Raw genomic sequence first — 24,536 nt, 5'->3', positions numbered from 1 at the left:
AAATGACATACCTTGTAGGTTTGAAGAGCTAAATTGCCAAGTAAACCAACAATCCGGTGTACCCCTGTTGAGGAGAGTTGACTTCCATGTAAAACTTCACAGTTCAACTCTTCGTTCTAACCAGTTCTTGAACCAACAGTCCGTACCGGCATATACAGTTGCTACCTAGATTACCCGGCCTTAGTTTAGTATATGCCTACTCTAGCGATTCTATGTTTCATGCTCACACCTTCTCACTTTAAAAGAAATACAACTCTGAGCGTACCGAGTCATTCAGTCCTCTGGCTCACCCACACGTCTTCTTGTACTGTCACATCTGTTACGGTATCTCGCTCGCGGACTGGTCATTAACCATGCCGCTAAATATTTTCGATTAGAAGGTTCCCAGGTGAGGACGCAAATAAACAAATGACTGTGCACAGGGGCAGGCTTGGAGGGTGATTCCCATTATATGTGAACGTCGTGTGTATTTACATGGGTGACAGCCGAGAGCGGAAACAAGGCACTGCACCACAGGCGCTATGTGACAGCTGGCAGTCTTTGAACTTTATTTACTTATTTATTTATTTATTTAATTACCGGTGCATTCTCAATTATTCTCCAGTTACGTGTTTCAGAGTTTATATATATATATATATATATATATATATATATATATATATATATATATATATATATATATATATAATATGCATGTATGTATATGTATGGTATTGAGAAATCAAAATGTAAAGAAAAATGTTCGGACATGTTTAAAACCAATTAAAAAGAACCAAAACAGTTAAAAATCGATAACCACCATGTTTTGAGAACAGTTTACCTATAAAGCTGTATATGTATATATCTTCCTATTTATGTACTACTAATAATAATTAAAATTTCCACTTTATGATATGGTCCAATGGCCCTTCAGTATTTTGTGAAAGGATCGCCAGCGATGTTGTCAAATAAATCATATATAGAGTTGACTTTGTAGAATCTTTGCCGAACATGGTCAAAGTCTACACAGTCAACCAGGATATGTTTGATGCCGCATTCAACGTCACATCCAACACACTCGGGAGCAATGCTCCCATCGAGAATAAACTTGTGAGTTAGGCGAGAATGCTCTATACGACACCTCGCTAAAACTACTTGGTACCATGTGTATAAGAATAATATCCAATGGTAGGGTGAACAGTATTGAGTTTATTATGGACCTGAAGGTCCCATTCACCCTACCAAATACGACGAATATAGTTGAGGATATTAGAACGATAGTCCGTGTATGGGATTTTAACATTGGATATAGATTTACTAAGGGCATCTTTTGCCTTCCTGTTTTCGACTGTGTTTCCATGGATACCATTGTGACTTGGTATCCAAACGAACATAATATCTTTACCTCTTTTAATTAGTTTTCTATCTAAGGGTAGAATATCAAGAATTAACGGGTTTTTAAATACATTATTCTCTATTGTCAAAAGACAGGAGAGCGACTCATTATATATCATTGCCTTCTGGGCACGCCCAGAAGAAAGATATGATAAGGCCAGGAGAATATTAATTTGGGTTGTGGAAAAAGCCAGGGAGGAGACCCCGGAAAAGACACCGGCGCTATATTCTCTAGCTTGATGTTGGCTCCCACAATATGGTCCCGTGTAGGAAGACCGAACGAAGAGATCTTCTTAGGACACTTACTAAATTTATCTACATATATTGGGTTGAAAACACACTCGTGGGCTTTAAGCTTTGTAGCATATTGAAGGCTCAGTTTTATATGTCGGTTATATAAAGAAGGCTCATTTGCCTCTACGTATAAACTCTCTACTGGAGAGGTACTAAAAGTACCATGGCTGAGCCTCAGACCTTGATGCAACATTTCAAGGTACGATTGCCTGGTGGAACAGTAAATCATGGACCCAAAGTCCAATTTAGATCTCACCAGAGAACGATATAAATTAAATAAAATATATCGGTCAGCACCCCAATAGGTGCTATACACGACCTTAATTATACCGATAGCGTTTGTACAATTAGCTTTAAGCATTTTTATATGAGGTATAAAAGATACTTTATTATCAAATATTATACCCAAAGATTTTGTTTCTCCAACAATTTTAATCTGTTTACCACAAAAAGTAAGCTCAGGGTCAAGATGAAATTTTCGTTCATTACAAAAATGCATACCAACGGCTTTAGATGTTAAAAATTTAAAACCGCTTTCAGTTGCCCATTTCGCTATCTTATTGAAACAAAGCTGCAAGTAACGTTCGATGTTATTCATATTTTTAGCTCTGTAGCATATAAGGAAATCATCCACATATACATAACCATCTGTGCCAGATGTTAATGTTAATGAGTATGGCGTAAAACATCAATCAATAAATAAATTTATGCTTAAAAATGTTGGCGATAATATATTGCCCTGAGGAACTCCCATTTCGTGCTCAAAGAATCAGAAAGAATTGACCCCACTCGTACATTAAACTGACGATCAGATGAGAATTCATATATAAATAATGGTAAGCGGCCATACAGACCCATATCTGAATCCCGTATGCTTTTTCTAGGTCAAAAAATATCGACACCACATGTTCATTATTAATAAAACTATCACGAAAAAAAAGTTTCAAATCGTACGAGGTGATCTAAAGTAGACGAAAACCACACTGTACATTCGAAAGTAACAGTAGTTGGTTTCAAGAAACCAAACAAGTCTGTCTTTTATCATCCGTGCCATAGTCTTACAGACACAGCTGGTAAGAGCTGTGGGACGGTAATTATTTGGATCAGTATGATCCCTGCCTGGTTTTGGAACCGGTATAATACACGCCTTCCTCCATGAGAATGGGAATTACCATTTATCCAAATATTATTATGTAAATCCAGGAGAGTTTCAAGTGGCTCAGTTGGTAAATGGTTCAGAAACTTATAATATACGTTATCAGGCCCAGGTGCAGTATCATAAACCTTTTTTAAATGCAGTTTTCAACTCATCAGTACTAAGCGTTTTATTATACTTTCATATTTTTGGAAGAAAGGGCAATTTTATCTTTTCTTTCTGATTTTTAATCTGCCAAAACTCTGTACAATAATTCTCAGAAGAGGATTTCTGAGATATTGTTTCAGCGAGCTTACTAGCTATACTTCCAGGAGAAGTAAGAATAATATGGCCGTCTTTTAAATGTTGAACTTTAGATTTATTATGTTTGCCCGTATGTTTCTGAACCATATTCCAAATCTTACGCATTGGTGTTTTTGACGTAATGCCTGACACGAAGTTCCTCTAACAATATCGTATCTTGGAGCCTTGGCTCTAAAAATACGAACCTGGTTTAAATTGTTATCAAAAGGACAATGATTAAAACTGCGTTCAGACTTTTTTCGGTCCTTTGTGGCTTTACGACAGTCATTATCATATCAGAGTTTACTTTCGGATTTTGGATTTGTCGAGGCCTTGAGGATAGTTCTATCAGCATCTCGTAAAACAAGGTCGTTAAATTTTAATATAGGATCATCTGCAGCATTGAGTCTCTAGAGTGATGTCAGCCTCGCAGAACATCTTAAACGATGCAATCTGCTTTATCGAATTTCCACCTAGCTACATGTTCTAAAGAATTAATGCTCTAGGATAACAGGAAAATGTCACTACCACAAAGATTATCATGCACATTCAGGAAGAAGTAATGGATCAGTGGTAGTGAGATCGATAGCCGAATAAGCACTATTACCCGGGTGTAAATAGATATTTCAACCATAATCGAAATAACGAAGCTATTTCTTAGATAAAACGCCTTCTACTACTTTGCCTTCATTATTTATGTTATTAGTGCCTCATACGGGGATATGTGAATTAAAATCTCACATTATTATAAATTGTTCAGGTAACTGTTCTTTTAAATTATGAACGGAGGAATATGTTCGAATGAAAATCCGCGAGGACCAACTTCCTCGAACGATCCAGACTTATTGAAAGTTTGGACAGGATCCCCATTGACCTTAGAGGGACGCTCTATGCGTCCACTGGGTTTATAATGTTTATTATCATCATCATAAGATTTATTTCCGAACCTATTTCTAGCATTTTTGTTTTTGGAGTGGTTCTGTATTATTTAGTGGTTTATTTGTTGTTACTGAGATGGACTGGGTTGCGCAAGAATTACGCGCAGGTTGAGCCGAAGGATCCAGTGGGATAGAATTAGGTTTGTCGTTTTCAATGGACCATGTCAAGAAAGTTTGAGTTGCAACAGATATTGTAGCTTGCTTGACCACATTGGCACATGAAGTCTGCAGTAAAGTATTAGAAAACGAGGCAAATTTGCGCGCCACCTGATAAGTTATATTGTTTTTAGTTTTTAGATTGATCATTTGTTTTGCCTTGAGAAAAAGCGGACAGTCCTTAGAGCAGTCATGTGATCACTGCACTTGCAACACTTAACTGTGATGCTGCAGTCAAAACCAGCATGACCTTCACTGCCGCATCGGAAACAAACCAGTTTATTTTTACATTGGCTCTTGACGTGACTGTATTTTTGGCAAGTAAAACAACGTCTTGGGCCAGGGATATATGAATCCACATTAACCCTATTCTGGCCAATGTAAATATACATATAATACATAAAATGTATATAAATATACTTACAATGGAGAGATGGATGTCTGTTTAGACTTCTTTCCACGGGCACTTGACTTTCGGTGTTACGGCTTTGCTGGTACATGTACTTTCTGCTCTCCCTCCCTCCGTCCCTCCATCTCTCTCTTTGGAGAGTTATACCAGAGGTTATGTGTGGTTGGCTTGGCTGGGCGGGTGGATTTTTTCTTTCGTGCTAGACTGTGTTGTTCTTTCGTGTTCATGTATAGTTTATCGTATATGATGAATTTATCAGATTGTTTATTGTATTTGTATGTCTCAATGCGGAAATAAAGTGGCCCAAGTTGGTGTAGTCAGTCTTCATACTTGTATTCTATATACTCATTTGAGTGTTTGTTTCGACTGGGAAGAACATTGAAATCCAAAGCTCTTCCCAGATTTCAATGACCGTGCATGTGTAAATGTGTAAATAATTCCTGTATCCTCATGTATTTGTGATGTACATACCCGTTTAATATGTGGACTGTGGGCTGCCCAGCGCATTGTGATTGTGTGGAGAAAAATGGCAGAGTTATTCCCCCTTATCTGTGTTCTTTGTTTTTCTCGAGCAGTTTTCAGTATGCGTAATAACTAAGCCTCCCACCAGTGCGATCGCTATGAGTTCAAGTTCAGTTTGTGCTGGCTTCCTCTCTGGCCGAAGGTGGGAAGGTCTGGCAGCCACCTGCGGATGATCTCTGGGCTTCCCGCACCATAATGCTGGCTGTTGTTATATAAGTGGACTATTCTTGAGTAGGCCTACGGCGTAAAACACCGATCAACACCCAGGCAAAATCATTACTGAATCTGATTATCACGTTGATTCTTCCGGCCCCGATGGCACAGTTGGTAGAGCGTCCGCTTCGGGAGGCGTTAGACCCTGGGTCGGGTCACACTTAAGGCCGTAAAAGAGGAAGCTGTAACTTCCTTGCTTGGCGTACAGCATTAAAAGATAATAGTGCAACGAAAGGTTGGCCCGTATCACTATAATTGCTCGGGCTGGAAGGCTTACTTGCCTTCGGCAAGTCGTCTCAGTGAAGCAGCACTAGATAAGGAACGCTGGAAATCCGTCCTGCAACAAGGAAGCACATTACATGCACTCTAAGGACTCCTTTGTCGTCATATGACTGAAAAATTAAGTTAAGTACGACGTTAAACCTCAAGCACTCACTCACTCATGTAGGTTCTACATATATCCAGTGGAAGGAACTGATTTTCCCACACTTACTTAAAATACTTAAATTCAACTAGAAACTAAACTTAAACCTAACATGAATTTATAGTGGCCATTAAACTTGAAATCCCAAAATAACTTGTTTGTCGACCATCACGTCTACCATATTCTTATCCCTACAAAATGACATGAGCCCAAGGTCAGATGAGTTCAGAGGAGAGTACGCTGACCGCCCACTGGACATCAGGTTTTTATATTACCAGCTAACCACATCCCCAGCTCTAATATACAGTGAAAAAGTAAACCTATACACTTTACATGATACACGAGACAAGACTGTATGATCATATGTCCAACAACTTTCCTATAGTGAAATAGATTTACAGATGATGTCACCTTCGAAAAGCATTACAAATATGCCCCCCAAAACTAAAAACCATGGATCTACTGTTTACGAGGCAGATGTCGCCGCAGTTGCTTTTTTTTTTGTATTATTAGCTAAACATTATAAGATTCTAATGTCAATGCCTATAATACTTAATCGGCATTCCGTTCCAGTCATAAGTGTAGGTATATAGGGCCTATGTCTTGCACTAACCTCCGGTTGATCTTTGGATACCCCTAAATTGTATGTTTTTTAATTTGCTGCACCATATAACTGAGTACTGTGTACACAAACGAGCTGTGTTTAAAGTTCTAAGAAACCAATATTACCTGTACACCGTATAAGGGTTGTAGGCCTGTACGGCTTGTGTAATTAACCCACATACATGCACGTGCTTTAACAAGCTTGGTTTCGTTATAATATGCTTCCTTTGTCATTATCTTATACGACTCCTCGTTTTCCCCGATCCATTAACAGTTCTATTGCTCACACGTAATAATCCGTTCTTTTCTAATTAAGCCCGCTTGTGAAGCGAGTTCCAGCTTGCTTCTGATTGCGACAGTTTCGTTGCCATGGAGGTAGGCCTAAGCACTCAAATCCGCTTTTCCGGATTCTCAATAAAGGCAATTCAGGTGTTAGAGTCACCCCATGGTTATCGGCCGAGTGCAGTGCAGGAGGGGAAATGGCGCTGACACGACTGAGAGACGGATTCTGGAGCGAACGACTTTGGCTTCCGAAGGGAGTGTCCTGGAAAGATGTTGAAGGCAGTGACCCAGGCGGTATCCACCCCAAACCGTCAGATCTGTACATAACACTGGTCATTGGAGTCGTTTTCTTAGTGTTGCGATATATATTTGAAACGTAAGTCCGTTTCGTCCACTCCAGTGCGTTGTGGTAAAAGTGTCTTGCGTAACAACAACAGCAAGAGAAATTTTCACTGTCATATTTCCTTGCCGATTTTAAAAACAATCCGTAACGAGATTGCTGCCCAACAGTTTCGTTCAGCATTGGTAACGGTTTAAATTACTATTACTTCCAAGCGACCTCACTGGCCTCCATTTCGCATTTGAATGATCGGATCGTGTTTATTTATAGACCTGCATGGTCGGTTTGCAGCGATTACATGTGTTGTGCTTTCGTTGTACGTACATGTAATCTGTATGTTAAATGTAAGACGTCGTGGTGTGTTTTTCCAGTCTACTGACAACCACACTAACGTTGCCTATCTCTCAACAATTGCCTTATCGAGTTGGAGATCTGCTAAAGCTGAACCTAATGACACTTTTCTGCTGTTATATTGTTCACAGAAACCCCAGCTCTGTTATTCGTTTGCAGTGTGCAGCTTCGAAAATCCATAACCTAGCTACTTACACTAACAAAGATACACTGTTATAAGCCACAGCAAAGGTGTTTCGGCAAGCTAAATGTATTCCATTTTTTTGATTCTGACATTTCCCTTCTCCAGTTTCCTCTGCCAGTAAAACTGTCCACCATCAATAAGGTTCTTGACTATTGCTTTTAATGAAAATTAAATAAAATAAAATCCTCCATCTTGAGTACACTGATTTTAAAACAGTACAAATTCTACAGTAATAGACCGTCTAGTAATAGACCTTCTTCATATTTCTGATTTTGTTTTACAAGACACTGCATTCTTCAGAGTCACAGCATCAGCAGCATCATGTTAGTTGCATCAATTCATACACCGTAGGTGGTGATGCTACACACCTTGTGACGACATTTTGACGTAAAAAGTTCAGATCCCATGTGTGCGTATTATTTATGAATACTGATGAAGTAACATGACGTGATCTGGGCTAACTATGAAGGCCTATTCATATTGGTAATAAATGTTTACAAACTACTAAGAAAACAAATTAGAATAACTCACTGAAGGATTATTGGCCAGATTTAGTCATAATTATAATTATAAAGCTATTGTCAGTTGAAAACAGATGAAAAGGAATTCTCTTGCATAGTAAAGTAACTGTATCAGGGGCAGTGGTAAGATTCACTTTACTGTCACATGTACATGAGCTGTGGTGACTGCTAAAGTACATGTACATAAAGGGCTTATTGACAGGCCCATGTTGACAGATCTATCTGTAAATGTGAAAGCTAGGTCAGAGTTCAGCGGCTTAAAAAAATTGTTCTACATTTTCATGTACATCACTACACATACATGTATATGAACCTGTATACATGTATTTCATACATCCTGTAAAGACAGGTAATGACTCTGTTGATACTGCTGTATTTCAAATGAAACATTTTTTTTTGATTCAGACTCATCCACCCTGTAAGGCCACTTTAGAGGTTTTTATGAAGTTAAATTCATTTGTTATCGAAAAAACTTAAGTGTTTGCATCAAAAGTCTAGTTTAAGGCCTTTATGTGATTCTGAAAGTACCTTTATATATTCTAAAGTTTAGATGAAATACAGTAATTCGTAAACTGTCTCTCTACATGTATGTGACTTTCCCTGGAAACATGTGATCTGGACATTTTAACTGTTAACAAATATCTCTCATATTTGTCAGCTTAGTCAGTTACTTTTGTTGTCACTCTGACTGACTTCCCCAGTCATTGGTTTTATCTCTGGTTAATACATCAAAACATCTACCGTTGACCTTTCAGCTTTATAGTGCAGCCAATCGGGACATACTTCGGTGTTAAGGACATAACATACAGAGCACCCCCGAATCCAACACTAGAAGCTGCATTTCAGAAAAATGGGAAAACACCTCTTAGTCATAAGGAAATTACAGTAAGTATTACAAGTACCTCATAAACTTGTCTATTCCTGACCCACCCCTGCCCCAGCTTATTGGCAGTGACTTTCAAAATCTCGCAGAGATGTGGAACATGAATATACATGAACGTGTATTTTTTAAGCATTTTATTTGTGACTGTTTTGCTGTGAGTTAAGGAGAGAGTTGTGCTATTCTTTGCTGTTTTGTTGTAATGTTTCTCAAACTCCATCACATGGCTCTCCACTGACATTTGATAATGTCTTCTGTAACTGCCAAAATCTGTGTATGCTTCATATGCTGCTGAAAGATCATCCTTCTTCAAAATAGAGTCTATGAAACCTCGTAATTTACAAGTACATGTAGCCCGTGACCTACACAAAAGGAATTTCTGTATGTTCAGTTTTTCTGTTATGATGGTTATAGGTTTATACACAAAAATGATTTTCTGTTAAAATGTATATTTGACATCGCAACTCTACACCCTGTCATGGTATATGTTGCTGTAACCAATCTCCAGACAGTTTTATTTCCTGTTTTCAGATTGAACATTGTGTTTACATGTGTGAAAGTGGATACCTTTACAATATACTCGTTACCAGCTTCATAGTGCAACAATTTTTAAGCACAGTATTATTGCGAGGCTACTTCCATTCCTAATCAAATTTTCCGAGAGCTCACAGTCACGTGTTTGTAAATTTCTTACACTTACAGGCAGCATACAGAATTCAGCATTAATCAATTAGATGAACTTATTTTGATTGACCTGCTCCTTGAAATAATGATTCGTCATAATTGTGAAATCTACATTCAAATCAAGACCAGTAGTCAGGAGTTCATAATTTTACACACTGTCACAAACCCAGTGAAGAGTCTGTACATTTTCTTGGGAATTTGAGTTTGACCTTGCAACCAAACCATTTAATTTATTTATTTATTTGATTGGTGTTTTACGCCGTACTCAAGAATATTTCACTTATACGACGGCGGCCAGCATTATGGTGGGTGGAAACCGGGCAGAGCCCGGGGGAAACCCACGACCATCCGCAGGTTGCTGACAGACCTTCTCACGTACGGCCGGAGAGGAAGCCAGCATTAGCTGGACTTGAACTCACAGCGACCGCATTGGTGAGAGACTCCTGGGTCATTACGCTGCGCTAGCGCTTTAACCGACTGAGCCACGGAGGCCCCCAATTACTATTGATGCAGTGTCCTGCCATGTTTAGGCTACAGTATGTGACATATAAATGTGGTAGGTGTTCGTCTAAGGGTTTATGTGAGTGTGTGACACAGGGGCACATATAGAGAGGGTTTTATGACATTGATAGGCTCACTCTCAAAATAAATGCCTCAGTAGTTGACCTACATACATGCTCATGTACATAACATACTGTAAATGACTCAAAGGTTTACTAACAAAAGACCATGTTGAGAGGCAAATAAATGTGGCAAATTGTCACTTTTGAAGGTGAAAGTTACATTTTTGTGGTAGGGTATCAACCTACCTTCTAAACAAATTGCAAATACATTTTCTTAACTCTAGAATGAGACAAAATGAGCAAGTTAACCATGGGTGACATTTTAGGTAATTTACAGTACTCCTTGTGTAAACATCTTCAGAATTTTGGAGACCTCCCCAAGACTCTGATCATACTGTCAGTGCTGTAGTCTTTTGTAGTGGCTCAGGACAGGCCTGAAATTTCAGCTTGTTTCTGGTGAAAAGCAGTATCGATATCATATGGGTGTATCATTCAAATGTGGCAGTTTAATGCCTTCTGACCTTTTTTATTGTAGCTATGTGTTTGTCAGCATTTACATTGTCAAGTTTGTGGGGTTCAGTGCTGATTACCATGTACATTGTACATCAAATTTTCGTGACCCCTTCTCAACTGGACCAGCACCTATCCCAACCACCACCCTCCCCTCCCCCCACCCATCCTTACATGCTTTTTACCTACAAAATACTGTTTCGGTCATGGATGGATGACTTCTTATCTATTGTCTTCATTTATTTCAGGGTTTAGCAAAACAAGTAGACTGGTCAGAAATCAAAGTGCAAAGATGGCTGAGAAAGAGGCGCTTACAAACGCCCCAACCAACATGAAAAAAGTTTAGGGAATGCAGGTTGTTCATGCTATATTATCACATTAGGCTGGCTGCAGATGCTGAGTTTTGAGGGTCAAAATACAGTTAGCACCATGCTCAGTTCATGTATCGATTCTTCCATGTCATAGTGTGCAAGATACTCTTTAATTATTTTATACAGCTGTCAGTATTATGTGTAAGGTATCGTCCGCCACTGTTGTTCTGCCACTGTTGTTCAGCTGTGGGCTGGCGTGGGGTGGAGCATCGGCTACCTCCTATCCCAGCTCATGTTTGCAAGGTATTGTAAATTACTCTAAAGTGTTATTCAAAAGGCATGGAAATATATATTTGTACTGCTTAAGGCCCATAGTTGTACATGGGTTCAATAATAATTATGAAACCAAGGTATCACCATGTAAATGAAACATTATTGTATTTGTACTGTTTATTGGTAAAAATATATATCTGAACTTTTGGGGTCTTTTTTTTGTTGCAGTTACCAGTTCGTTTTTTACACAATAAGCTCCATTTGTGGTGCAATCTTTATGTGGGATGTAAGTATAAGATAAGTGACGACCTTCTCAGGGTATACATTTATATGATTTCATGCACAAAATCATCTTCTATTACAGATAGTGCTTTGCAGACAATTTGTTGATATAAGAAGTATAACACTGTAATTCTGCTATGACATGTACATGTGCCTTCTCACATTTTTTGCACTTTATTACAAGCATATTCTGAGGGTATTATTCTCTGTAGACCGATAAAATTATACTTTTTGTAAAGTCCTGAAATGGCAAGTCAAACCAATGTAGTTTTGTTCTCAAAATCAAATTAAAAATGTACATAAATCACAAAGTTGCTCTTTCACAATCGAAGGGACTGAGGAATTAGGGTGATATTGTTCGATTTATATGGAGTGCCCATATGGGGTATTAAACTTACATTATATGCACAGAATAATGAGTTACTCTAGCATTAAATGTTGTAAAGAGACTGTTGACACAGCTCCCAGAGGGCTTCCATGGCCTAGTGGATAATGTGCTAGCACAGTACAGCAATCGAGGAACCTCTCACCAATGCGATCACTGTGAGTTCATGCTAGCTATATCTCCAGTTTTGCGTGAGAAGATCTGCGAGCAACTCACAGATGCTTGTGGGTTTGACCTGAGCTCTGTCCGGTTTCCTCCCACCATAATGCTGTCTGTCATCGATAAAGTGAAATATTTTTGAGTATGGCATAAAACTCAAATAAAAAATAATAAAAAGCTAGTACCTACATGTAGCTCCAAGTTGTATTGACTCGAACACTTTACATGTACGTGTACTATTAAGAAATATGTTGATGATGATGCCTACTTTACATGTACCTGTTGCAGTTTTGAAGATGTCTTTCTTCCTGTTTTTTACTAGAATCCTTGGTTGTGGGAAACGAAAAAATGTTGGGAAGACTGGCCTAACCATGTAAGTACTGTAAAAAATAATAAGGAAAAGAGTGACCTGAATTGTAAAATACTTTGACTGACCATTTATTGAAACCAAATTCGTTGGGAATGAAAGGAAAAAGGACAAGGAAAGGAATTTACAATGTACCTAATTATTATTAAAAATCAACATCTTGTTTTCTGGTTGTTGGAAATTAAATCTTTTAGAGACTAGTGAAAAAGCTCTGAAAGTTGAGCTGTAGCCGAAAGTTTTAGCTGTCAGTGTGCAAACCCTGTGATAAACACAGGTGAGATGTAAACACGGTCGTCATGTGATCTGTCTCGTTTTGTTTCAGCCTGTCAGTGAGGCTGCCTACTGGTACTATATACTGGAGATGGGCTTCTACTTTTCTCTCTTATTCACATTCCTCATGGATAGTAAACGAAAGGTGAGTGTGGTACATGTACATTGCTTTAGTTGGACTTCTCATTTAGGAAGCATTTCTTTACAGTGTTTTCTCTTCGCGAGTTATCTTCACGTAAAAAAAAAGTCGGGTTTTTGCAGGAGAAAATGATGCCTTTTTCCATTGTTTTGGGCAAATTGCGAGCCTTCTGAAAACGCTGAATGAAGACTCGGTTCAAGTCCTATGACAACCGGCTTCACCGTCTTTGATGAGATGATGAAATCAACAGAGCATCTCGCTCATCGCATTAATATGGTACGGCTAATTTCAGCACATGTTTCCGCCGAATCGCGCCAATCGGCAACATGAGTCTGTATGCGCGGCCAGTTTACACAGAACCGCCGACTTTTTGGAAAACACTTATCATGCGTGGTGATTTTACAGTTTTCAAATGAAATAAATGTAGATTGTTTACAGATGATCACTTTATATTTAGCTATAGAATGTTGTCCGGTGTTTTGGTATTGCTGGTCATCAACGACGAAGGTAAAATGACATCCAAGACTTGAGTGCATAAGATCAGTACATCACTGTCATGGATGTAATCCCAAATACACTTACTTGGAACTTGACCCCCTGAGTTTGGCTCAGCAAAAATGTATCCTTTCACGACAACCATTACGGCACCCACATGACAGCCATTATAGTGCACACCTCCCTGCCATTTTGATGCACGTCTTGACATTATGGTGCCCACCTGACAGCAATTATGGTGCCCACCTGACAGCCATTATAGTGTACACCTGACAGCCATTGTGGTGCACGCCTCACAGCCATTATGGTGCACGCCTCACAGCCATTATGATGCACATATACCTTGACATTATGGTGCACAGCTGACTTCCATTATGGTGTACACCTGACTCCCATTATGGTGCACATCTGACAGCCGTTATGGTGCATACCTGACAGCCGTTATGGTGCATACCTGACAGCCGTTATGGTGCACACCTGACTGCCGTTATGATGCACATGTCTTGAAATTATGGTGTACACCTGTCTGACATTATGGTGTACACCTGTCTGGCATTATAGTGTACATCAGTCTGGCATTATGGTGCACACCTGACAGGCATTATGGTGTACACCTGACAGGCATTGTGGTGTACACCTGTCTGGTATTATGCTGAACACCTGTCTGACATTATGGTGTACACCTGTCTGACATTATGGTGTACACCTGTCTGACATTATGGTGTACATCTGCCTGACATTATGGTGTACACCTGTCTGACATTATGGGGAACACCTGTCTGACATTATGGTGTACACCTGTCTGACATTATGGTGCACGCCTGTCTGACATTATGGTGTACACCTTTCTGACAATATGATGTACACCTTTCTGACATTATGTTGTACATCTGCCTGACATTATGGGGAACACCTGTCTGACATTATGGTGCACGCCTGTCTGACATTATGTGTACACCTTTCTGACAATATGATGGACACCTTTCTGACATTATGGTGTACATCTGCCTGACATTATGGTGTACACCTGTCTGACATTTATTATGTTGCACCTTTGATTACATGACCTTCATCTTTGTGTTTTTGCCAGGATTTTTATGAGATGATGTTACACCACCTTATCACACTGGGTCTCATGGCTTTCTCCTGGTCCATAAACTTTGTCCACATTGGTACCCTGGTTCTTGTTGTGCATGATATCTCAGATCCCTGGTTGCAGGTAGGTCCTTCTTAATTACGCATCAAATTGCACATGGAAGTCTTAGAAAACATAAAATTCTGGTTTGATATTGAATCTGTTATTGATTATCAACATTGGTAAGGCTTCATCAAGATCAACAATGTTATTGTGACTTAATTATAAAATAGGATACTACATTTTGCGTTTGACTGTTGTTGTCCTAATTTGAGAGAAAGGATACGTATGCACTGTAGGATATGATGGTGAAGTTGGAACATTACACATGGGACTTGAAGTGATGAGTCAGCTATTGTTGTCCACCTTTTACAAGAACCATACTTATGGCATTCCATCTCAACATTAGACAACAAATTTCTAGATGGGAGCTGTGAGTTCAAGTCCAGCTCTGCCAGCAATCTGCGGATGATCATTGGTTTCCTCTGCGCTCTGCTGGCTGTCATCTGTTCGTTAGAGTGAAATATTCTTGAGCATGGCATAAAACACTAATCAAATGAATAAATAAATAGGTTCACCCACTCTCATAGTTTCTTGGGCCATGTTTAATACATGTTATGAGTTCTGATCGCACCAGTGGAATGGTTTGCTGTGTCTGGTATGTTTGGTGAAGACCATTAGCTTTCCATCAAGATAGCATGGAAGTCCACACATGTTTGTCACATGGGGGAAAATTTGTAAGTAACTTGTCAAGGGTCGGTGTTCCGATCTGGGCACAACAGTTTCTTCCACCCATACAGCTGAGCACAATCATGCAAGTAAAATTTTGTAGTGAAATTATTTAGTATGGCAATAAACAATTTGGCAATAAACAATCGTATAAATAAATTCATAAAGTGTGTATTGTCTCATAAACTTTTTTTTTGTTTCAGCTTGCGAAGATGTTAAAATATGCCCAAATGCAGAATGCGTGCGAAATTGTCTTTACAATCTTCATTATTGTGTGGCTTGTCACACGAATCTTTTATTATCCCATCTGGTGAGTTGATTGGCTGATGCCTGAGAAGTTTTTCCTTCCAGTGTTGCTAATAGTTTGTCGTTGGAGAGTGATTACAGTACAGCAGAATGACACCAACCTGTGCTGAGACAGTGTGTACATGTTCGTGTAGTAGATGGCTTTCTCTTGGTTTTCCAGTGGTTTTCCAGTGTCTTCCAGTGGTTTTCCACTGTTTTCGAAATTGCATGATGCACTGTTGTGTTTATGAGAAAGTTCAAATAATAATATCATTTTATTTATTTATTTATTTGATTGGTGTTTTACCCCCGTACTCAAGACTATTTCACTTATACGATGGCGGCTAGCATTATGGTGGGTGGAAAATATTATCATTTTACCTAGCTTGAAGCATTGTAACTTCCATAATAATATTCATTGCAAGTAGAATGTGAATTTTGTGTCTGGAATAGCCTTGAAAAAATCCTGAAAGTTTAAAATCATTAAGGTGTATGTACCTTGATTATGATGCTTGCCTTTTAATTGCAAAAAATGTAGGTTAAGAACCATTGTTTTTGACAGGGAATTTTAGTCCCCTGTTTAAATTGAATGTCCTTGTTTAAATTTTTAGCTCACCTGTACAAAGTACAGTCGTAGCGTAGATGTATGTATGTCGTACCCTGAGCATGGGGGTTGGTATCCAATAACAGGGAAAGCAATGTTAAATAAAATGATGGGAGTGGTATCTTTAAAAGTACTGCATGTATTGAGCTCAGAGTTTGCACATATGTAGAGCACAGTAGCACAGGAAAGGGAGGAGGAGGAGAGGGATACACCATCTTTGATTCGGTGTATACATATTAAATACCATAAATGACTGAATTCCTGAATTGTGTATTAAAATCAGTGTTGAAGAAAATATTAGTTTTGGTATCTCAAAAAGTACTTTATTTGTTGAATTCAGTGGTTGCACACTTGTAGAGCACAATAACTTGAGGGGGATATTGCATCATTGATATGATGTGTGCATATTAAATACCGTAAATTACCAAATTACCAAATTCCTTACGTAGTGTATTGTGTATGAGAATCAAAGTTAAACAATGTGTTAGGAATGGTATCTGAAAAAGTACTGCATGTATTGGCCTGAAGTTTTACATGCATATGAAGCAAGATGACACAAGGAGATCTTCCATCGCTGATGGTCTGTTCACGACCAAATGTATTGAGCTGAAGTTTTGCATTCTTGTGTCGCCAACAGGCCAGTTCTTTAGTAGCCTTGCTACCAAGTCTTAAATCTTTTCTCTCAAAGATATTAATCATGAACATGCAGTCAGGAGTTGATGAAGTACCCATCGATGGAAAACCACTTGTCTCCCACCAAGATGGGGCCCGTATCTGTGCATAACATGTGGAAAAATTTGTCAATTTTTTTTTTCTGGCCAGGTGTTTTTTTTTCTGGCCAGGTGTTTTTTTTTCAGGCCAGGTGTTCTTTTTGGTCATTCTGCTTCCCTCCCCCGATAATATTGGCAGTCATTTTATCAGTGTACAAAATTTTCGGTATAGTGTTAGCCAACTATCAAATAAATAAATACAAAGACTGAAGATCACATTTATGCCAAGCTCATCATCATAGATGTGCTTATTTCAGGTTGCTGTACACTTGCTTAGTTGAGCTACCTGCCATCATTGTCGGGGTGTCCCCAGTCATCAGAGTCTTTATGGGGTTTATGGTGGCCTTACAACTGCTGCACATCATGTGGACATACTATGTACTGAGGGTGGCCCTACAGCGCTTTACTCATGGAGAGGTAAGTACATGCCATTGGGTGGCTTGCACAAGAGGTTTACAGTCAATAGTTAACCCTGCAATAAATTTTACAGCCAATTTTAGCCCTACAGTTGAATTTACCATCAGCAGTAAACTCTACAATTGACTTTACAGCCAATAGTAAGCCGTACAGTTGAATTTACCATCAGTAGTAAACTCTACAATTGACTTTACAGCCAATAGCAAGCCCTACAGTTGACTTTACCATCAGTAGTAAACCCTACAGTTGACTTTACCATCAGTAGTAAGCTCTACAGTTGACTTTACAGCCAATAGTATGCCCTGCAGTTGACCTTACCATCAGTAGTAAGCTCTACAATTGACTTTATAGCCAATATTAAGCCCTACAGTTGACTTTACAGTCAGTTGTAAGCCCTATAATTGACTTTACAGCCAATAGTAAGCCCAACAGTTGACTTTGCCATCAGCAGTAAGCTCTACAATTGACTTTAGAGCCAATAGTAAGCTCTACAGTTGACTTTGTCATCAGTTGTAAGCTCTACAGTTGACCTTACCATCAGTAGTAAGCTCTACAGTTACCTTTACAGTTAACTATAAAAGTTAGTCTGCTTGTTTAAAGGAATTGTAGGGTGAATTTACAACAATTATAGCTTACAATCCATGCAAGAGCGTAGCGATTGTACGCTGCAGTTGCATCTTAATGGTGAGGAATATTTTTAGGTGCACTTCCTACATGTACTTGTGAAAATTGATCTTCTCAACCAAATACCAGGCTGTATACCCAGGCAAACATGCTGGTTTACCATATAGTATACATGTACCGTGCTCAGTAGGTATAAACTGACAACTGACATGGTTGTTTTGTCTTCCCACAGCTGACCCACGACACCCGCAGTGACAGTGAGGGGATGAGTGAGAGTGCGGATGAGGGATCTGGGGAGCCTCGGTCAGGTGTTACAAACAACGTCAAAAGCCAGAACAATTGCTCAACAGGTGGGCAGTAAAGTCCCGCAGAACACAGCTCTACCCAACTGATTTCAACACAGGAGACATTTTTTTTTTCTTTTCTTTCATCGATGAGTCTTACACCTATACTAATGGAAGCATCTTCTTTACACAATCTTCGCTGATCTCTTTTTTTCGGTTATTATATTAATCCTGAATAATGTGGTAACTATTCCATTGATTCCATAATTATGTTTTTTATTAATGTCTTATGGTTCACTGTATAGGTTTGTGTCTTTTTTTTTTAAATTTTTGCAATGCAGGGTAATAGATGTACATGGAAGGAAAGAAGTAAACCTGGTAACACAATTGAACAATACCCACTCAGACTCTATGCTCGACATTCTGACTACACTACCGTCATTAAAATGTTATGGATTTGCTCATGAGCTGCGACTTGTATGTTATATTATTTTGGTTGGACCAAACCATTGCCTTGACACAAAGTGGTATCAGTGTTTAAGGTGTTGCTAAGTATCCAGGTTAATTAAAATCATGTTTTAATGTAGATTACAACAGTATACAGTTAGTCAGAAGTTGGTGTGATGATTGGTTAACATGAAATAGCTAGTCTTTTTGTTCAGTCATTGCAGTGGTTTATAGTTTCTGGATTGATTGATTAATAGGTTGATATAAGGAATATCTAGTCTACTGTCTATTTTGTTGATTTTAGACATGCAGCTTTAAACAGAATAACATACTTATCGGGTCATCTTTGTTTTTGGTTCTTGAACTATTTTGCCTGATTAGGCTTATGTTGGTGCTGTGTGGGAATGTGTGACTGTGTCACAGTGTTGAACCTCATTTAAGTCAGGAGTCATTCATTCATATGATCTTGTGTAATAGCGAGATGAGGGCTGAATATGGCGAGACCAGTACCAAACTTTGGTACAATGGTCAGGACATTTCTAGCTTTATCCCTGATTGTTTATGTCATATAAGGACAGAATGGGAGCTTTGTATTTATTTGTGAGACACTGGTGAATAGCCAGTTGTATGCAGCGATGTCGTACTTTATTGGTGCATAGTCAAAATTCATTGTTTGGCCAGTAGAAGTGAGAAATCCTTCTTACATGCATGGTGAAATCAGCTAAAATTTCACCCATTTTTGCAATACCATCTTGAGAGTAGATGTTAGAAAGGTATGTTGAGGTTTGTTCGCAAGGTAAATGATATACTGGAAAAATAGAAGCTTCATCATCATCAGAAAAAAAAATAATTGGTGACATTAATTTGCCTCTAAATCTATTCTTTTTTGTTGAATATCTTCTATATTTATCGTGGTTCGTAGAAAAGTGTGGAAGAGCTAAGCTTATCTGAATACAGACTTAACGAGGCACGAAGTGGCTAATGATATAAAAGCTGGTAGCTCTTGTATGTGCACTGTTCTTCCTATTCACCTTAATCACAGTTTAGAGTGTACATGTGTTATGTGCTGTACATGTGTACAGCAGTGTGCTGTTGTGGAGTAGTTATCAGGAGTACAGTAGTGTACATGTGTACAGTAGTGTGCCTTTGTTGAGTTTTTATCAAGAGTACAGTAGTGTACATGTGTACAGTAGTGTGCTTTTATTGAGTAGTTATCAGGAGTACAGTAGTGTACATGTGTACAGTAGTGTGCTTTTGTTGAGTAGTTATCAGGAGTACAGTAGTGTACATGTGTACAGTAGTGTGCTTTTGTTGAGTAGTTATCAAGAGTACAGTAGTGTACATGTGTACAGTAGTGTGCTTTTGTTGAGTAGTTATCAGGAGTACAGTAGTGTACATGTGTACAGTAGTGTGCTTTTGTTGAGTAGTTATCAGGAGTACAGTAGTGTGTTTGGTGATTTCATACATTGGGCTCTTAAAACCATAACTTTTGTAAATATTATTTTCAAATTTATGACTTGTTCCCTATTTGGCCATGTTTGAATTACACCTAGTTCAGCTAGAGGCCCTGGAACACTGGGGATGATATTGAATGAAGGTCACTATGATGTTAAAGGGCAATTGGAGTATGATATTAATAGCAATTGGAGTATGGTGTTGGAGACTTGCAGTATGGTGTTGAGAGACTTAGTGTATGGTGTTGAGAGCCTTAGAGTATGGTGTTGGAGACTTGCATTGTGGTGTTGAAGACTTGCATTGTGGTGTTGGAGACTTGCAGTATGGGTTGGAGACTTGCAGTACGGTGTTTAGAGACCTGCAGTTATTAAATTTCTTGTTCATTTGTTAAAAATCAGTTTTGAATTTGTCCGATTGTGTGTCCACTCTCCGAATGATGCCAGGTAACTGCTGTGATGGGTTCCCCAGATGTCTTACTGCTGCTCTATAAGTCTGTCCCCTGCTGCATCTCATTCCTGTCTTCTTCTTGTTTTTTTTTTAAACAAATTTCAAGTAAGAGCATTTTTAACTACTTTTCTCTATAGGATTTCATGGATATTTTTTTGGGTGTGTCCTGCAAAAGGTCATTTTCTTATTAGTTTGAATTACTACATTAACTGCGTGTGTTTGCTTCTTGTAGTCTTCACAGTAAAGTTAAAGATGTCTTAAGGCTGGTTATATTGAATCAAAGATTGTTATTGAGACATTAAATGAAAATTTTGACAACCGTCTTGTCTTCTGTGACAATTTAATAGGGGATTAACCACTTTTTGTGAAGCCTTTTTCAGACACCCATGTTATAGTAAATGAGTGAGTGAGTGGGTGATTGGGGTTTAATATTGTACTGTTATAGTAAATGTGATCCAGAATAGTTGCCTAACATTTTTGGCAGGTCACATGGTACGGTAGGACTTTTTTTTTTACCTTTACTAATACGAGTTCAATCTCGAAACCCTCCATTGTGGTACTGAGCTAATCAAAGATGCAGAAAATGTTTCACAAATGATTTACATGATTTCTGGAAGAAAAAATGATATGAATTACATTCTGAAAATCGTGCTCTTTTTTTTTTTTTTTTTAAATGTTTTTCACATGAAAAGATACTCTCATACATGGCTTACATGTAAAAGCCAAAGTAGATACGTGTAGCCATAAAGGATACTGCTGTGAATTTTAAAAATGTGAAGATATTTTCAGTTCGAAATGAGTGTTACATGATGAAGTATGCTGAGAGGTTAATAGTAGTGAGTATGTGATACTTTTCTTTTACTTGGTAAAGGATTTATTAAAGGTAACTGTAAAATAGCACTGGAACATGTTCCATCTCCTAGTAGTTTTTACAGCCTTCACAATCTACGTCACTGGCCTAGCTTTACCCTGTAAAGATTTTTTATGCCCAAAGATGAAGATGAAAAGGCGTATTTCTACATATACATTAAATTACAAACATCATAATGGGTACTTTCATGATTCTTTTTAAATGTGTGGTGTTAAACCAATGTCTGTATCACCTTGTCTATTGCATCACATGGTAGAAAATTTGGATCAAAGTTCTTTCGAGGTGTTTACATTTCAGTCCAAAGTTTTAATGCACAATGGCTTACCTGTCATTGATATATTGAATATGCACAATTAAGTTGCAATATGGACCTTTGCTATAAAGATGCTCAATTATGTCCTCCATCATCCCTTTTTTTTAAGTCCTTTAAAAATCACCCGATCTTGCTGAGTTGTTGCCACAATTTCTCCATCTAGCAGCATGCACATTTGCTTTAAAACTGGTCAAGACGTCAAATTTTCAAAGTTCATTAAAAAAAAATAAACGAAAAACACAAAGCATAAAAAGTTTCTCTGAATTTTAAATGTTTCTGCAGTGATTTTCTTCCACTGATTCAAATTGTAAAAAATAACGTCAATTTTTATGATTAGAACTTTGAGCTGTGGTCATAGTACATATTTTGTTATATTTATTAACACAGTCTGCCATATATAATACACAAACACTTCAACAGTCATGTACTGCTTAAGACTCATAGTTTTAGGTGGGTTCAGTAGTCATAAAATGAAATTTAGGCATCACCACGTTAATGTAACACTTTTTATTAATAAATGAAATCTTAAGTCAACAATCTTTTCATTTTTTTTTTCTTTTTTTGTTGAAAATCAATGTTGTACAGTAAAGATTTTGTAAACTTGATATTTGAAATGTGGATATTAAGACTAAGAAGGGGGGGAATATTCAGATAAGCCTTTAGACTTCCAAATATACATTCATGACTACAGACTGCAATAGATCGCTCGAGAAGCTCATGATCTTGGTTTTGCTTACAAAAGCCATAATTGTCTCTTGCTTTATTCACGATCAATCATTCCTCTGAACTTTTCGTGTTGGTGTTGAATTTAAAATTTCAAGGTTACAAATGATGCTTATTTGAGAAATGATGCGGTTTTATGAAAGTATGTACATAAATAATGCGATCGGACAGGTATATATTTGCCTTAAGTCTGGAATTAGTGTTTGTATACGTTTCATTTCATGAACTGTGAATTGTCTTGAAAACTTCTATTTTTCAAGTTACTTTAAAAAGAGAAAAAAGAATTGATTGTAAATGTGTTTTCATGTGTCAGGCATTGGTCCATATAAGTTTTTTTAACAAAATAAATGCAGAAAGCCTTTAATGGAGCGCAAGAATCATCATCATTAATAAGTGTTCTTGGCATTGTGCATGTAAATGAAATGAAGTGTTCACAGGCTGCTATGCATGGGTGTGATCTGTGTATTTGACTAATAAATACTCAATGCCTTACGATCATATTTCTTGTTTTGCTGCTTTTTCTTTGCATGATTTCCAAATGCTTTCTCTTGTGCAGCCTAGCGTGAAAATCGCCGGAGACTTGTTGCCTTCCCCAAAAATGACATGAGAGAATTTGCCAGAAACTCGCCAAATTAAAGATTGCTGTTTGGGCACTCAGGAATCCTTTGCCCATAACACTGGACAACCATCATAGTCTGAAAACTTAATGAGTATGGCGTAAGAAAACGATCTATCAATGCTCATGAAACTACATATGTACCATATAGCCTCAGTGTCAAGCAAACCAGGCAATGACTTGCATGTTGGTGATACCTTGAGGTGAGCATATACTTGGACGAGGTTCCAGCAGATCTACTTGATCCTGATATGGACGTTAACCCAATTATTTATTTATCCCGAACCAAATCAATTGTCTCGGAAAGTAAGTACAAACAACTGCCGGCAGAAACTGCCAATGATCCAAACCTGCAACAGCTTTAGGATATGGTAGCCAAAGGTTGGCCACGTGACATAGACGTTCCCAACAGCATCCGTGAATATTTCTCCTTCCTTGACTGCATCACAGCAAACGATGGATTAGTTTTCGGAGGATCTCGTTTTAAAGTGCCGAAAACATTGTGCTGTAAAATGTTTAACAATATCCATGAATCTCACCTAGAACAATGCGAACAGGCACCGCACACCACACATTGAGGACAAAGTGAGGGATGTCACCACACATTGAGGACAAAGTGACGTCATAAGCAACCCCAAACAACCACTCATCTCCACAGAACACCCAGACAGACCTTGGTCTGAAGTTGGTGTCGACATCTTTGAAAAGGAAGGCAAAACATATGGCGTACTTGAGGATTTTTATTCCAAGAGTATGAACAAGTGGAGAATTCATCAGCATGGAACACAGCCTGTCATCTATGTCACATATACTGAAACGCATTAAAACGCACCCGAGGTAAAAAAATGGAATTGACGCTAAACCAAATATCATTTGGTGTCGGCTGTGCATTACTTTCACGCTCTGATAAGTCACTTGCGCATTAGTAATGACCAGTGTCATTGGAAAGTGCACAAATTTAATGTAGAGGTAATGGAACACACAAGAGGTTTAAAGACAAAATCTGTACTGAGTATGACCAGCCCTGTTTGCATTGCATGCCACACAATGTCTTCTTGTAGACGCTATCTGTCTGGAACAGCTTGGGGTATCCTACGCCACTCAGCATTGTAGGAAAAGTGCAGAATCTCTTACGGTGTCGACCTGGGGTCGATGTCCAATGCGATGTTCCAGGTAGTACCGCAAGTGCTCGATAGATCAGGAGATAAGGCAGGCCATGGCATAGCAGGTACATTATTCTTGGGCAAGTCCATAGAAGCACCTGGTGTCCTGCTGGAAAAGTATGCAGCTCTTGACGGAAACATGGGACAACGTGACGTCTTAAAATGGCGTCCCTGTAGCAAACTGCTTGAACACGACCAGTGCATTCACGGAGCGGTTTCTGTGATGAAAAGTGATACCGCCCCAAACCACTACACTTCCATCGTCCCATACATCGATCAGTTTGCA

The 24,536-nt window shown here is 38.5% G+C and overlaps 1 protein-coding gene across 1 annotated transcript; it reads left to right on the top strand.

The window, feature by feature from the left end:
* Nucleotides 1-6,850: 6,850 nt before the first annotated feature.
* LOC135478118 (ceramide synthase 2-like) lies at nucleotides 6,851-22,962 on the top strand. Its single transcript, XM_064758389.1, has 10 exons — nucleotides 6,851-7,029; nucleotides 8,805-8,934; nucleotides 10,935-11,005; nucleotides 11,499-11,556; nucleotides 12,419-12,469; nucleotides 12,786-12,878; nucleotides 14,458-14,586; nucleotides 15,435-15,541; nucleotides 17,148-17,307; nucleotides 18,164-22,962. Exons 1-10 carry the CDS (start codon nucleotides 6,851-6,853, stop codon nucleotides 18,290-18,292), a joined length of 1,107 nt encoding a protein of 368 aa, XP_064614459.1. The 3' UTR covers nucleotides 18,293-22,962.
* The last annotated feature ends 1,574 nt before the right edge of the window (nucleotides 22,963-24,536 follow it).

Source organism: Liolophura sinensis, chromosome 11, assembly GCF_032854445.1.
Source record: "Liolophura sinensis isolate JHLJ2023 chromosome 11, CUHK_Ljap_v2, whole genome shotgun sequence".
Lineage (NCBI taxonomy): Eukaryota > Metazoa > Mollusca > Polyplacophora > Chitonida > Chitonidae > Liolophura > Liolophura sinensis.
The sequence above is the reverse complement of the archived record's forward strand: the minus strand, read 5'-3'. Positions and strand labels throughout refer to the sequence as shown.